Source organism: Myiozetetes cayanensis, unplaced genomic scaffold (assembly GCF_022539395.1).
Source record: "Myiozetetes cayanensis isolate MyiCay16 unplaced genomic scaffold, myiCay2020 scf35, whole genome shotgun sequence".
NCBI lineage: Eukaryota > Metazoa > Chordata > Aves > Passeriformes > Tyrannidae > Myiozetetes > Myiozetetes cayanensis.
In genome coordinates, this window is record NW_026087577.1 from 1,683,878 (window position 1) to 1,699,066 (window position 15,189).

A 15,189-nucleotide genomic window follows, 5' to 3' on the forward strand; every position below is an offset into this window, starting at 1 on the left:
GCACTATCCAGGGATATCGAGCAAGATGAATAAAGGGGCTGGAAATGGACTTGCAGTGCTGCAGCCCCAGCCTAGGTGAACAAAAAACCTGCTCCAGTTTAATGAGGCCTGTGATCCCCCACCTCCTTTGTGGAGTGGCTGTCCCAGGGTCAGCGTGTGCCCACACCAGCACACACACGGCCTTATCTTATCTAATTACTCCAAGTTTCACATTAATTTCGGTGCAGCTGCTTGAAAGGGCTGTTATCAGCCGGGGCTTTGTGGTTTAACCTTGTTACCCTTTTGTTGTTAACCTTTCTGGATGGCAGCGAGGGGAAGGCTGAGATGCTGGTGGGCTGGGGGAGCTGGGAGGGGGCTGGGGGAGCTGGGGGAGTCTGAACCCCCTGGATCTGTGCATTCAGCTCCACTGCAGGCTGAGGATGGGCTGGGGGAGCTGGGAGGGGAGAGATAGGAACTGGGGGAGCTCTGCACCCCCGGATTTGTGCACTGAGCTACCCTCCGGGCTGAGATGCGGATGTGGGAGGGGACAGAAGGGAACTGGGAGCTCTGCACCCCCCGGATTTGTGCATTCAGCTCCACGGCAGGCTGTGACAGCCCAGCTGGCTGCTCACCTTCCCTGACAGCCGCGGGTACCCAGCCACACAGAAGAGCCCGGCACAGGGACACGTCCCCTGCCAACCTCTGCAGATCCTTTGATATTTCCGACAGGCAGCAAAGGGCTCTGCCTCTCACGTCGTTACCTCGCATCGCTCAGCTCCTCGAAGGCTGCCCGGCTTTGTTTCCATAGTTACACCCAATCGCATCTGCCTGCCTGGGAAATTGGATTTCAAAGCAAGACAAGCCTTCAAAGAAATTTGTCCATTTAACAGAATATCATTAGGAGAGAGCCTGTCTGCTGAACTTGGGACCTAAAATGATTAAGGTGGGGCTTTTATCGTGTGGGGAGGCAGCTTTACATCCAGAGTCCATAAAGCCTGATGCTACATAACGCTGATGTGGTTGGTGGAAGGTGCCAGTCAGTGCCAGACTCCCCCACCTCCTTCCCAGCTGACCACAAATCTAAATTTGTGACCTATTCACACTTTCAAAAATGACAGTGGAGAGAAAAAAGGAAAGGGAAAAAAAAAAAGTTCACTTGTCTGGGAATCAGTTTGCCTGCTTTTATCTGCAGTGCATAAGGCTGAGGGGAGGTTTGGCCTGGTGCAAAGATTTTGGGCAACAGCACCGATGTCCCCATGGCAGGTGAGGCTCTGTGTCTCAGCATCCCTCAGTAAAACGGATTTAATAATGACAATGGCTACTTCATGGTCAACCTGGTCTTAAAACATCTCCCTGTAGGGCTTGAGGGCAGTTTTCCAGGTGCTGGGCCCTGTTTGTGGCTGCCAGGACTGTGGGGTGGATGTGTGGGCCAGGGTGCCACAGTGCCAGCCTCCACCTGGGATGCTGCTTCCAGTGCTTTGTGATGACTTGAAGTCCCTCACTGACCAGGTAACTTCTAGCTCCTTCTTTACAGCTGCTGCCAGGTTGCTGTGTGAGCTCCAGCACTGCAGAGGATGGGTGAGACTCGTTCCTTTTGCAGCCACATGAACGCTCCTTCCTCCGAGATTTGCATTGATCCGGTTTTATCGATCTGCCTGGCATATCTGAAGGCAGTTTCTTCCATCTAAGGGACCTAGTTCATTCCTTTATAAACTCATTTTTAGAGTTAGTCAGTCTCAGCAAGCAGCTGCTTTTATTTGTAGTCTGTAATGAACTGACTGGGCTTTCTACACAGCCGTGTTTAAATATTTATCCCCAAACAGCTCAAGGTGAGAACACGAGCACAGATCCATCATACACATCCACCTACACACGCCACCATTTCCTGCACACAATCAGAGCCACTCAGATGTGTCCAGAGCCTCAGGCAGCTGACACAGACCCATGTTTTCCTCCTAATTTTCTAAATCCTGACTCACGAAACCCTACCTGTCTGGGAGGTGTGAGGGGGCAGGTACTGAGATGTTTATGCTTTCTAGCAAGGCCATTTCCCATGCCAGGCCCCCTGAAGTGCAGCAGCATTTCCTGTGCTTTGAGGGCTCTGCATCCGCCGCAGGATGTCAGTGCAGATGTACAATTTCTTGCCCTAAAATCCAGACTATGCTGCAGAGGTGTTGTCGGGGTGGGGGAGTGAAGGGGAGAGGCCAGAAACTGAATTTACTCAGAGTAGGAAAGCTGGAAGTTTGGGTGGGTGACGTCAGAGGTGAGCTCTGCCTTCCGGCTCTTCCGAAATCCCGTGGGTGCGCAGAGCCGAGCGACAAATCAGAAGGGCTGGGCCATCCCTTGTCCCAGGTCTGGAGAGCAACTGAGCCTCCCAGAGCAGGAGGAGAAACACACTGTCTTCTCTTCTCCCTGACTAAACCCCAAGTGGCAGCTGCCACTTCAGTGTTCTCACAGAAGAGGGACCCGAGGCACGAAAACACCCAGAAACCAGAGCAGCGTCTTCCGGTAAATCAGCTGCTCACGGTCACGGTGCCTTCACTTCTCCTTTCAAATCATCCCTCTTGACAAGTGTTATTTATATGGGAGTTAGTGAGGTTGCTGTCCCTGTGCATAAAAAGGCACATTTCAACCAAAAAGCCCCCAGAAGAACTCGGCAGCTGCTTTGGGGGCTTCTCCTCTCGCCCCAGAACACCGGGATTTGGGTGCTGCCATGCACCCAAAGCCACAAACACAAAGCCCTGTGCTTCATCCTGTACCTGGTTTGTATCTGATTCGTGCTGATAAGTAAAAGCACAACAGTGCTTTCACCCACCTGTCTCAGAAAGTGGGTCACAAAGCAGGTTAGCAGCTGACAGCACATGGAGGGGCATCTGTCTCATAAGATCGTGGAGTATCCCGAGTTGGAAGGGACCCACAAGGATGATCAAAGTCCAACTCCATTCTCCTCTCATGCATTTCCATCTCCTCCATACCTGGGGCTTTGCCAGCACAGCTCTTACATCCCAGGTGTGAGATGAGCCTGAGACAGCAGATTGCTTTGACTGAACCAAGCAAGAAGCTCAGGGCAAATCTGGAATCTTTTCCACATTTCCTTTATCCCAGACCTGCTGCATCCAGGTGATGCATCCAGAGAGCTGCAAGAATCCCATCCTTCAATTATTTGGAATTATGCTCATCCTCAGAGCATGGCATTACCCCACTGAACCCAATGGGGCAGATTCCAATGCATGCTTTTATTTTCCTCTCCACTCTGGGTTTTGTTTTTCCAGCTTGAGCAGGAGAGGAGCAAGAATCATGAATATTTGTTTGATACCAGGCTATTGCAAAGGAAGGACTGAATCCTGTACACTTCACCCATGGGAAATCTTAAAACTGGTGCAGGGAATCACTGAGGAGCTTCAGACAGCAAAGGCTGCCTTTGGATTGGGCAATATCGAGCCTGAAATCTGGGAGTGCAAGAGTGAAAAATAAAAACCCAACAGTGCAATCCCTCTATTAGCTTGTGCTAATTCATTGCAGTGGGAGAGCAGCAGATGCAGGGCTGGGGGTTAATCTGCTGCAATGGCATTGCTGGTGTGCATTTATTGCCTGCCATAAAGCACGTTCAGGTGCACAGCCCTGTCCTTGCTCTGGGCCAGACACAGAAATCTGAACAGCTCTTGCAGTCCAGCCCCCTTCCTGTGCAGGATGCAGGAAAAGGGGAAGTTTTATTGCAGAACAGCCAAGCCCCGCGTTCCTCCCCTGTGCGTTAGAGGAGGGAGCCTGGAACAAACCCAACCCCAGCTCGTGCTGCGCTGGGAACAGGCACGGGAGGCTCCATCCCTGCCCAGGTGCTCTGAGTTGAGCTCCTGGGGGGAGATGCCACCTGATGGAAAGGCTGATGAAGGGGCAGGTTCAGCTGTGCTGGGGCTGGGCTGGGCTGGGCTCAGGCACTTCTGCAGCTCCTTGGGTGGAGCTCTGGTTTTCAGGAGCATTCAGGACACCTGGGCGACCCGCCCGCCTCGCAGGAGGTCCTGCTGAGGTTATAAGAGGAGGAGGTGATAACTGAGCAGAACCCGGTGGTTCCTCCCACTCTTTTTGGGGGTGTCCCCGCCCTCTCTGCTTCCTTTGTCGCTCTGTCCCTGCTCCCCCCGGGACAGGAGCGCTCGCAGCACGTTTGGCTCCCGTGGGAAGGAAGCTGGCAGGTATCATGATCCCAGAGGAGATTCAGAGGCTCCTGGAAGGTACCGGCAAATCCCTCCTCGCCCCTCATCTGCTTCCCGGGGGAAATCTGCCGTGGCTGCGGGGGAAAAAGCTGGAGAGCTTCTTGCACCTCGCTGTGCTGAGTCGGGGGAGCAGTGGAAGGACTGGGGGGCTTCTCCTGCTTCTCCTGCTGACTCTGCCCCTGCTGAGCGTTTGGGACACGTGGCTGCCTGCCCGGCGGGTCTGGGGCTGTGCTCCTGGTTTTCGGGAGCTGCCACGCGTGTCCGTGTGTATGTTAGGGATGGAGTAGTCTTCTGGTGGTCCCGGGCTCTGAGCGTGTGGGAAGATTGAGGGGTTTTCTTCTGGTGTGGCCAAAATGCGTCCTCAGTGAGAGCTTTCAGGAACGGTGGGGAGGCTGCACCGCTGGGCATCATCAGGGTGGGACAAAGGGCAGGAGCAGCTCGTGGGCTGCCCTGGGGCTTCTCCTGGGGCTGGGACAGTGGGGGCTCCTGGTTTGAGGTGTGCTGGGGCTGGGTCACACAGCCAAGCGCAGACCACGCTCAGCCACTGAAACCTGAATTCTGGGAGGACCTCTGGGGTTGCTGCTGGTTCTGTGGTGTGCTGGGAGAGCTGCTGTGGTGTCCACGTTCTACCTGCCCAAAAATACACGGTCATCACCAACATCAGGCTGTAACAGGGGTGTCAGCCCCAACATCAGGCTGTAACAGGGGTGTCAGCCCATCCATCACCAAACCACCTGTGCTCGTGGCACCCCAGGTGCTGCTGCTGCTGCCGGGGTGGGTGGTGGGAAGGAAGGGGCTGATAAGGTTGTGCTGCTCACTGCTCAGAGCAGTTGGGTTTGGGCCTTTGAACTCGCATTTCCTGCTGCAGCAGCTCCTGCCAGCACTGGGTGCTCATCCCAAGCTGCAGGATAACTCCTGGTCAGTGTGGAGCCTCCAAGCCTGTCAAAGCTCACTCCCAAATGCTTTGTGTCTTCCCCCAGATGTAGGTGGAGGTTTTCTCCTCTGGTTTTTAATCACGGGGGCTCTGCTGAAGTTCACCCTTTCACATTTTTGATGTGCAGCACTTTATTGTTCAGGGCTGACACTTTTGTAAACAACTCATTTCTGCACCTGCCACCTTCCTTTAACTTAGATTATTTTCTTGTTAGCTGACTGTTTTTAATTGAAGGCTTCAGATCTCCTTCTAAAGCTCAGCCTTTGTTTGCTGACAGGTAGAGCAGGCTATGAATGGAGATTAATTGCATGTCACATACCTCTGGATCAAACTTGCTGTGTCTTAACAATCTGTATAGTCTTGAGGCCTTCCAGTGGCTGAGGAGGCTTCCAGCTCTGCAGGCTGGGAATGATGTATTTTATATATATTTTGTATATTTAAATATATTTTATTTATTATTTTATAATTTTATATTTTATATGTTCTCAGCCTGGAGAAGAGAAGGTTTTGGGGTGACCTAATTGTGGCCTTCCAGTACATGAAGGAACATGGAGAGAGATGATTTACAGGAGTTAGGAGTGACAGGACAAGGGGGAATGGCTTCAAACTGTCAGAGTAGATTGGATTTGGGGAAGAAATTCTTCCCTATGAGGGTGGGGAGGCCCTGGCACAGGTTGCTCAGAGAAGCTGTGGCTGCCCCTGGATCCCTGGAAGTGTCCAAGGCCAGGTTGGAGCAACCTGGGCTAGTGGAAGGTGTCCCTGCCCATGGCAGGGGATGGGACTGGATGAGTTTTAAGGTCCTTTCCAACCCAAATTATTCTATTTTATTTATACATATATATAAAAATATATACAGATTGGATGTGTGTATATATATATACAGATTGGATGTGTATATATATATACAGATTGGATGTTTGTATATATATTTATATGTATGCATCCAAACTGCATGAGCATGAGAACTCTTGTATTTCAAACAGAAATGATGAAGACAGGAGGCAGTAACACCTACTTCCTTGTTTTAACGTTTGCTCTGTAGTGCAGGGCTGTTTGTGTGCTACAGGTCCTCAAAGGCTTCCTCCTGAGGGTTCTGTGTTTGTCAAATAAGGCATGTCTGAGGTTGCAGTGCTTGGAGCCAGCACAATGTGCTATTCTGCAACCCTCCTAAACACTGTCTGCTTATGAGTAGATCAGGTTGCAGCAATTATTGCTTTAAGGCCCACCTTGTAACAAGCAATTTAAATTTCATTTACACTTTATTATTATTTACACTGTTAGTTGTACAGTTTCACTTTTGGCTCAGTCAGGTCTCTCTTCCAGCTGCCTTTTTTTTTTTTTTTTTAAAGAGTGTTTCATATTTGCTAGCACAGATTCCTTCTGAAGGCTGACAGAGCGGTTCTGAAAATGTGATATATCTCTGACAAACACAGTGCTGCCGCTTTTGCTCGGAGCAGCAAAGTCAATCAGATTGCCTGCCCTTCACCTGCCTTCTGGAGCCTCCTGATTTCAGGTGGTAGGTCTGGAAAGCTGCTTTCCTCTTGGAGTTTGGGCACCAGGAGCACCAAGTAGGTGCTGCCCCTGCTGCACAGAGCTGTTTGAAAAATAAGCACTGAAATGCTCTTTGGTGAGGGCTGATAAAGCCCCGGTCAGCAGCATCGTGAGTAGCTCCAAAATTTAAATATTGAAGAACTAAGGTTGAGATTTGGAAGCTGAAAGTTTGGGAAGGTGTTCTCAGTTCCTCTCTTGTCCCTTGCGTGGGGAGTTGTCCCCCTGAGTCCTCTGCAGGAGGGTGGATGAAGGTTCCTTCTGTTCCCAAGGTCTCCTCTCACTCAGCCCCACGAAAGGCTCATCTGTAAAATGTTGTTTCACAGTTAAAACATCCTTTCTTGGGCTTCCAGAAAAGCCTCAAGAAACGCTGTGTGCGACAGCTCACAGATTTATTTAGACAAAGTGGGATGAGAGGATAAAACCAAGCTTCCAAATCCCTGCCTGTTTTGGGACACATCCTGGAAATGTTAATGCAGTCCCAGGGAAGCTCAAGGTATCTGTGCTCTCAGTGTTGATAGGTGTCCTAACCCCCTTTTTAAACTCATTTTTCCCAGCCAGCTGGGGTGATAAACTGCAGGAGGGATTGTGTGAAGCATCAAGTAAGTGTTGGAACAGACTGGGTTGTCTTAGGATTATTTTCCATGGGTCCTGTGGGACTGGTTCCACTGCACAAGGAGTGTAGGATTTCTGATGGCAGAGGAGCAGAAAAGAGTAAAAAACCAACTGAATGTGTGTGTGCACGGAGAGAATACACGTGGCATCTTAATACCTTTCAGCTCTGCTCATTGAGTGCTGATTAACTCCCAGAATTTAGTGCTGCCATTAAAAGGTTATTTACTACCTGGACTTCAGTGCTTGTGACATAATTCTTAGGATGCTGTGCATCTCCTGCAGGATTAAAGTGGATAACTGCAATCACCTCTAGAAGCTCCCCTGAAACACTTGATGAAATCTCCACTATTTTTTTTCCCCCTTCTCTTACCTTTTTAGCCTCAGGAAATGAAGAGGAGAGCCCTGTAAACTTTCAGAGTGGATCGCAGAGAGCAATCTATAAACATCAAGAATATAATGTTACTGACAAGCAGTAAAACCAACATTAGGGTGATTTACTCTAGAGCTGCTTACATATTGCTCTTCCTGATCCACTTGGAGAGTTTATGGTTAGGCTTTCTTTTTCATTTCCTGCTGCTATAAACACAGTGGCTGGCTGGGAAAGGGGCTCTGCCTGCTTTGCAGAAGTGACCCTGCTTCTGCTATAACTTATCCAGCAGCTGATCTGGGCTGACATCCCAGTAAGTAAATGCTGTATTAGGGCTAATCGTGTACTCATGGAGTTAATCTGATCTTAAAAATGACACAGGGGTGGAACTGGGATTTGCAGCAGTTCTGGGAGCAGTTTGTTTTCCTCGCTTGTTCTCTCACTGTGGCAAAACTGTATTTTTTCCTGTGTGCAGCTTCTCTTGCTGGGCCATTTCTACTGCCTTGTTTTTATGCTTGAATATAATAAATTGTCCCCTCAGCCTCATCTGTTCTTAGGAGGCTTCTCAGAGCAGGATCTACTCTTTGTGCTTAGACAGATGCACTTGGGTGCTCTCTATGGCATTTGTGATTTAAGCCCCAGGGTCTTTAGACCTGTCTGAAGCTGGTGCAACACCTTGGGTGTGCAATTAAAACTGCAGAGGGAGGACCTGAAAATGAATCTGAGCCTCAGGATTAGAAGGTTGGCCTGGGATTGGCAAAGCCGGTGTCTTACCCCAGGCAGGGGACCCGGGGTTAAATTGCTAGCAGTGAATTTGTGTTAACAGGCAGGAGCTGGTGAGGACCTGGAGGGAATCTGCACTTGGCAGAAATGTGGTAATTAGCACGTGCTCCCATGGCAACTGGTGCTTTCAGCTGAATAAACCCCAAAAGGAGAACTGGGCTGCAGTGGAGACAAGTGTTAGGATCTGGAGTCACTCCTCCTTCCCAGGCTGCTGTGGGCAGAGCTGAGTGTCCCTGCCCCTCTGAGGACAAGGAGGAGGGCCCTGTTCCTGGGGGATGCCCAAGCATCAGCCTTGGTCCCCCTCCACCTCCTTCCTTGTGCTCTTCACTTTAAACACCTCCTTTTTTTTTTTTTTTTTTCCCCTCCCCTGCTCTAAACCTTTGAGTACATCACGAACAGACAGCAAAAAGAAATGAGGGATCAGAATTTGAGCAGAAAAACTTCATTTTTCCTGTGGCATTTTGATCTTGAGACGTGCTTGCAGGTGGAGGAGCTGTGCAGGTTCCTGGGGTGTGCTAAACAGTGCTGGCACTGGCCTGGCAGCTGAAGCAGAAGGAGCTGGACGTCTTGCAAGCAGGATATTAAACTGACATTAGTGGCACAGCGTGGGGTGGGAGTTAAAGGTTGGAGGGGCCTGTGGATGTACAACACCAGAGCTTTGAAGCCAATCTTTTCTCTGCTAAAGGGAAAGTAAAGCACGGGGCTGGTGTTCTGCACAGAGCAGGTGTGAGTGGGACTGTTTTGTTTGCCACCAGTTTGTTGGTTTATTTTTTTTCAGCTTCCTGTGAAGAACATAAATATTTATGCAAATAGAAGGCACTTAATCCTTTTGTCTGGCAGTTCAGGTTGGATTTCTGTGTATGGATGTGGTTTCCAGGTGGGAGAATGTTGTATTTGCTTTTGTCTGGCTGCCTCTTTGAGCAGGCAGGGGGTGCAGGGTTCCAGCCACAGCCCTGCAGGACAACCCATGCTGTGACACAGCCAGCCTGGTTTTCAGGGCTTGGCCTTGTGAACATCACAGATCAGGGTGATTTTGGAGTGTCTTTGGATATCTTGCACTTGTTTTAGGAATGCTTTGGATCCTCCCTGAATGGGAGAGCCACTTCTTGGTGTCTTGAATGCCAAAAGCCTTCCCCAGCAGCAGATGTTTAGGGCTTGGGGCAGCACAGAGGCAGGTGGAGTTGAACTTGGTCTGGTCGTGTTTCCCTTCACCTTCCTCATCCTCTCATCTGCTTGGGGGTTTCTTCTCACTTGTTTATTTGCCTTACAGTGTTGCAACCAGAGAGAAGCTCTGCCATCACATGCAGTATTTAGATCCTCTTTAATCACTTCCATGGCTTCACTTCTCCAGATCAAGCCTTCAGACTGACTCGAGTCTTTAGCTCAGACTGGTGTGGTGCCTCGAGGGCTCCTCAGCTTGAGGGTTTCTTAGGCAAGAGCAGGGACCTCTGAGTTTTAACCTGCAGTTCCTTCTTCCCCAGATGCTGAAGACTACCTGGCAGAGGGGCTGCAGAATGAAAACTTGAGTGCTGAAGCCAGGGAGCAGAGGGACGTCATCCTTTTGGGCTTCCAGAAAGTCAAAGCCAGGTTGGTGCCCTCTGAGTTACTCTCTAATCAAAGTGCTTCAGAATGGTGGCATGTCTTGGGGTACCTTGTGCTGGTGTAGTTGGCCCATGCTTTGAAAATTCGTGGACGTTCAGGGCTTGGTTTTTAACGCTCCCAATCAATCAGCTTTGTGGTTGTCTGAAAAACTGTCGTTATTTTGTTGGGAATTTCTGCATTTTGAAGTCAAAAATGATGCCTCGGGCTGTGGATGTGCAGCTCTCCTCAGATGGGTCTCTGAGCCTCTCCTTTTCTTCCTTCTCCCTTGTTCCAGAGAGGATTTTGTGGAGCAAATCCATCACTTAAGTCTGTGGGTAAATCAATACAGTGAGCAGAGATTCGTGCTGTGGACTTGCTGCTCAAAGTACCTATTTCACAGGGGGCTCCTGAGCTCAAAAATGGATTGTCTGGACTTTGATAGAGTAAAAAGGAATGAAGAGGATTTATTGACTTAGAACCCAGGTCAGACCTGCATTTTAAAGCCTCGTGTCCTCAGGACTGTTCCAGTCCTGAATTAGAACATGAGATGCATCATTTGGAGAAATGAATGAAGCAATCTAATTTTTTTTCCCCCTATTGTTCTGAGGGAAAATTGAGGAACAACAACAACAACAAAAAAAAATCAGGCTGCTCAAAGCTTAACTAAAACTTTCAGTCTCAGCTGCATTATATTTTTGGCCAGAAATGTGATCCAGAGCTTGCTGTTAATGCTCTAGTTACGAGCTATGAGTTGTGTCACTCGATGTTGAGGCCTGACAATAAAGCTCAGGGTGGCTGACTGAGCTGAGCATCCAGTTTAAATAAAACTGCTGTCGAGTCCCTGAGAAGAGGAGAATTTTATCCTTTGGAAGGGCACAGCCAGACTTTATTCCCTGCAGTCCCACTGAAGAACTTTGCAAGATACCCTGCTGGATCTTAATCGATCTTTCCTGCTGGCTAATTAAGCATCAGTTTTACTCAGCAGCTCGGGACTGTGTAATTATCAGCCTGGGTTGCCCTGAATAATTGAAACAAGCTGAATGCAGAAGATGGAAACCTTTGGAAAACAGGGCTGGAGCTTATCTAGTGGAAGAAGGGGGGCTGGGGGTGTAGCAGTGTCCTGTAGTACTGCAGGAAAAGGGCTCGACTGCCTGTTTATTGGTGTGATTCCTCTGAAAAATTCCTATTCCCAGTAATCTTGGATAGGAAAAGTTAAATAAGCAGAATTCTGAAGTATTCAGACATCAAGGAGGATTTTTTTGGTTTTTTGTTTTTGAAGTGTCCTGAGAGCACTCGGCTTTCCAAGGGACAACTCTGTGTGTCCATAAAATGCACCTTTAGGTCTGGTTTTAATGAATTAAACCCAAATAGCATGAAACTCAATCAATGTGTGAGGCAGCTGGCAAACCTGGGAGCTCTGGGCTGTTCTTGCTTCCTGGAGTAGGTGGTCTGCCTTCATGTACTGTTAGAGCTGGGAGTGGGGCTTGAGAAATGGGATAAGGTCCTGCTCTGGCTGTTGTTCCTTGGACTTCTGGCTTCCCAGAGGTTGTTTGGCTTTGATTTGCTCAAAAAGGAGCAGCCCTTTGGGTCCTGGGGCTGATGCTGTGACTCAGCCTTGACTCTTAGCCCTTTCTCAGCCTAAAGGTACAGTTTGGGATAAAACCTTTAGAACCAAATCACCTCAAAAAAAAAAAAAAGGCAGTGGGGTTGGCGAAGCAGCCTTTGCATCAGGAGAGGGGATGTGAGATCCCTCCTGGATGCTCAGGTTAATATTTGGGGCCCCAGTCGTGTTGCTTATTGAAATAAATGGCTGGTACTGGTGGAGGGGAGGGCGAGGCCCTCGAGCAGAGACCCTGATTTCTGACTGGGTTTTCGTTGCTCGGGGGCATTTGGAGAGGGGGAGAGCTGAGGATATGAACGTCCTTGTCCTGCCCCGAGTCATTAACGCCATGATTTGTGGTGGGAGATTACTGTAACGATGACTGGCTGGTTTTATTTGAAAGGATCTGAGCAGGTCTTGCTCTCGGGGCCGGGTTTGTCTCCTCGGGGAGCTTCCTGTGGCTTTTGTGGCGGGTGTGCAGGAAATCATCAGCCTCTGTCTGCAGGAAGCTCCTGCCTCCCCCCAGCAGCCCTCGCTGGGGTGTGTAGGGTTTATTCTTTGGCTCCAGAATGGACATGAGTGAAGTGCTCAGCTGCTGGGGAGAGACACGTGCGTCTGCGAGCGGGAAGAGCTTCACCTCGGGCGATTGTCCCGAGCCAGGCTCAATAACCGCGCCTGTAACTTGGCTGTCGGGTCTTTATGTGGCTCCTCTCCCCGTGGCCTCGTAACATTCCCCCTCCAGGAGGGTCAGGGATGGCTGTGATGTGAACAAGTGCCTGGGCTTTGTGTCTCCACGTGCTACCTGGCAGGATGGATGGTTCCCGTCTGGCTGGGGCAGCGTGGGAGGTCGGGGTTGGGTGGTGGCCGCAGGTTATCGGATTTTTTGGAGGCAGCCTGGGCTGTTCCTGCTGGTTTTGCTGGAGGAGCCGTGTCTGAGGCCGTGCAGGAGGTGGCTGTGGGGAGGCTGTCGCCACAAGGCTGAGTTATGAGCCCCTGTGCTGCTTTACTTTCAGAATCCATTTGGTTATTTAAAGTGCACTGTTGGGGTGAAACGGTTCTCTTTTATTTCTCTTTTTTTCTTCCCTCCCTGCTAGTCCTCTTTCTTACATAGAAACCCTGGCCTGGCAATTTTTCTTCCTCATATCTTTGATTTTCATGCAATAGTCTGAGCTGGGAGGGATCTTTGAAGTCCTCTGTAATGAGCAGGGACACTTTAAATTTTCAGTTGAGCTGCCTAAATGGATATTTCTGTTTCTATTTGATACCGTTTTGTCAATAATTTGCCTTTTTTTTTTTTAATTGCTTTCCCTGGCATCCAGGAGAAGCCACAGAGCACAGCTGGAGGCTTGGTCCCCAGGAATTATCAGTGTGAGGGATGAGGATCTCACACAGTTCTGTGCTCTGACTGTAGACTGAGGGCTTTACTCCAGCTCTGACTGGGAAAACAAAGTGTTTGTGAGGGGTGAAACCTGCTTAAAAAGCAGCTTTGCATTGAGGGGGGGAGGATGTGGTGCTGGGGGAAGGGTTGTGCTTGTCTTCTAGAACCCCCCTAAAAAGCTGTCAATGGCTTCTCTTTGTCTGTGGGTGCCAAGGGTTTGTCCCAGGTTGTTCCCTGAATGTTGCTGCTGTTCCCAGCTGTCTGACACCTGGGATGCATGGGATACCTGACTCACATGTGTAATACAAATATATGTATTTATGTTATACAATATATTTTATATACATATTAATTTCATTTTAAATTTTATTTAAATACAAAAAGTTTAAATGTAAATATATTGTAATCTAATCTCTTGTATAATAGAATATGAATATATTTCAGTTAACTCACATTTGTTTATGTAAACATTTATATTTATATATGATATATAAAGACTACAAAGTATATAATAATAGATATTATAATATATTATACAATACATGAAATATATAAATATGGAAAATATAGATAAATGCATATAAAAATAAATATAAAGAGATTATTAGGAAAAAAATTACCAGGCCAGGACTTCCATATAAGAAAGTGGAAGAGGAGTTGACTTATTAGGGAGCAAAAACAAAAAAGAGAAATAAAAGAGAACTGTTTCAAGGCTGAGCAGAATCCAGAGGGGTCTGAGATGCTCCTGGTGCCTGGGGACATGTTTCCATGCCCTCCTTCAATCTGAGCTGCAGAAATGGTTGGTTTTGGGGAGAAAACAGGCCTGTTTTAATAAACTTCTGCCCGTATTAACTCCATTTATTACTTCAATTTTCAACCTTCTTTGAAAGTTTTAAGATTGAAATTAAAGAAAATGCGATTTCAGGGTAATTTTGCTTCATTAGGGTAAATGTACTGCCTGTAATTCCTCCCAATATTAAACTCATTACGCTGAATAATGTGTGATACCAAGATAAAAAGGAATTTAAGGATGTGACCTGATGGGCAGATAATTGAGCTCAGCACATTAATGCCAGGGCTGGACTGTAGCCCCACCACATTGTCCTTAATTAGGCAAAGTGCTGTTCTCCTCCTTCATGTTCTTCAGAGAGCTGAAATTTATTTGCTCAGCAAGGAAACGATCTTGCTGAGCAGGATTTCATTCACACTTTCTTTGCCCATTAAATACAGATTTATTCTGAAAGGAAAAAAGAAAAAACCACTAAGAAAAAAAAAAGGCAAGTCCCTGTCACTTCAGTGCCGAGCAGTTGGGAGATTAATTTGCATTTTTCAGCCTCAAAATGAGCTGCTCGAGTTGTTTTCCCCTCTGTGTGGGGAGATGTGGTGCTCTTTGGGGTGGGGGAGCTGCTCTGGGGACCCCAGCTGGTGTTAATGGAGATCTGAAGCCTCTGCTGAGCCTGCCCCGTCCATCTGCGAGCATCTCCAGGCATTCCTGGAGTTCCCAGCAGTCACATTTAATACTGACCCTGCTGATTGGATTTCTTTTTCAAGTGGCTGGGAGGATGTTCCCAATTTATGCTGTAATCTCAGGACGGGGTTTGTGGCACAAATTCAGGCCAGCTCTGTCCCACCCCACCTGCTTTTCTACCTGGGGGCGGCGTGGCCGCTCCTCTGTCCCTAATGCACTTTGGTGCCTCCTGGCTCGGGCTCCTGGCCATAATTTGCATCGTTTTCCAGCCCAGCTGATAAAATTACCCCTGTTTTCCCCCTCCATTTCCTGGTGGATGCATTGTTAATCTGAAACCTGAGGACTGGAAGTGATTGAAGCCGTGTAACCAGAGTCTTTGCATCGCTGCTGCTTCTGTGTAACATTTAGCTGAGAAATGCATTTGAAGTGGTTTGTAACTGATTTTGCTAATGGTGAGCTCCCCAATCCCATTTTCATCTTGTTTGTTTTTTTTTTCCTGCTCGAAATCTTGTAGAGCATTGATTTTTATTTTTTTTATTATATTTTTTTTTATTTCCTCCAAACATTAAAACCCAACGAACACTGTGCACCAAACAAATTAGACTGTCTCAAAATATCTAACTTAATAACATCTGTGGTGGTATTAGTGTTCTTAATTGGACAGGAAAATACAGGAAATTTGATTGAAACCTGACTTTATTTTATGGTTCCTGCTGCAATTGAGTCTG

The 15,189-nt window shown here is 48.2% G+C and overlaps 2 protein-coding genes across 3 annotated transcripts in view; one reads left to right on the top strand and one right to left on the bottom strand.

The window, feature by feature from the left end:
• SNX11 (sorting nexin 11) overlaps positions 1-15,189 on the bottom strand; it is a 393,545-nt gene that overhangs the window by 252,142 nt on the left and 126,214 nt on the right. The gene's annotated exons all lie outside the window — the stretch shown is intronic.
• The window catches only part of SKAP1 (src kinase associated phosphoprotein 1), a 130,385-nt gene continuing 119,352 nt past the window's right edge, over positions 4,157-15,189 (top strand). The window contains exons 1-2 of the mRNA XM_050328004.1: positions 4,157-4,205; positions 9,916-10,021. Of these exons, the coding sequence (XP_050183961.1) occupies positions 4,172-4,205; positions 9,916-10,021 (140 nt within the window). The 5' untranslated portion in view covers positions 4,157-4,171. The remainder of the gene's footprint in view (positions 4,206-9,915; positions 10,022-15,189) is intronic.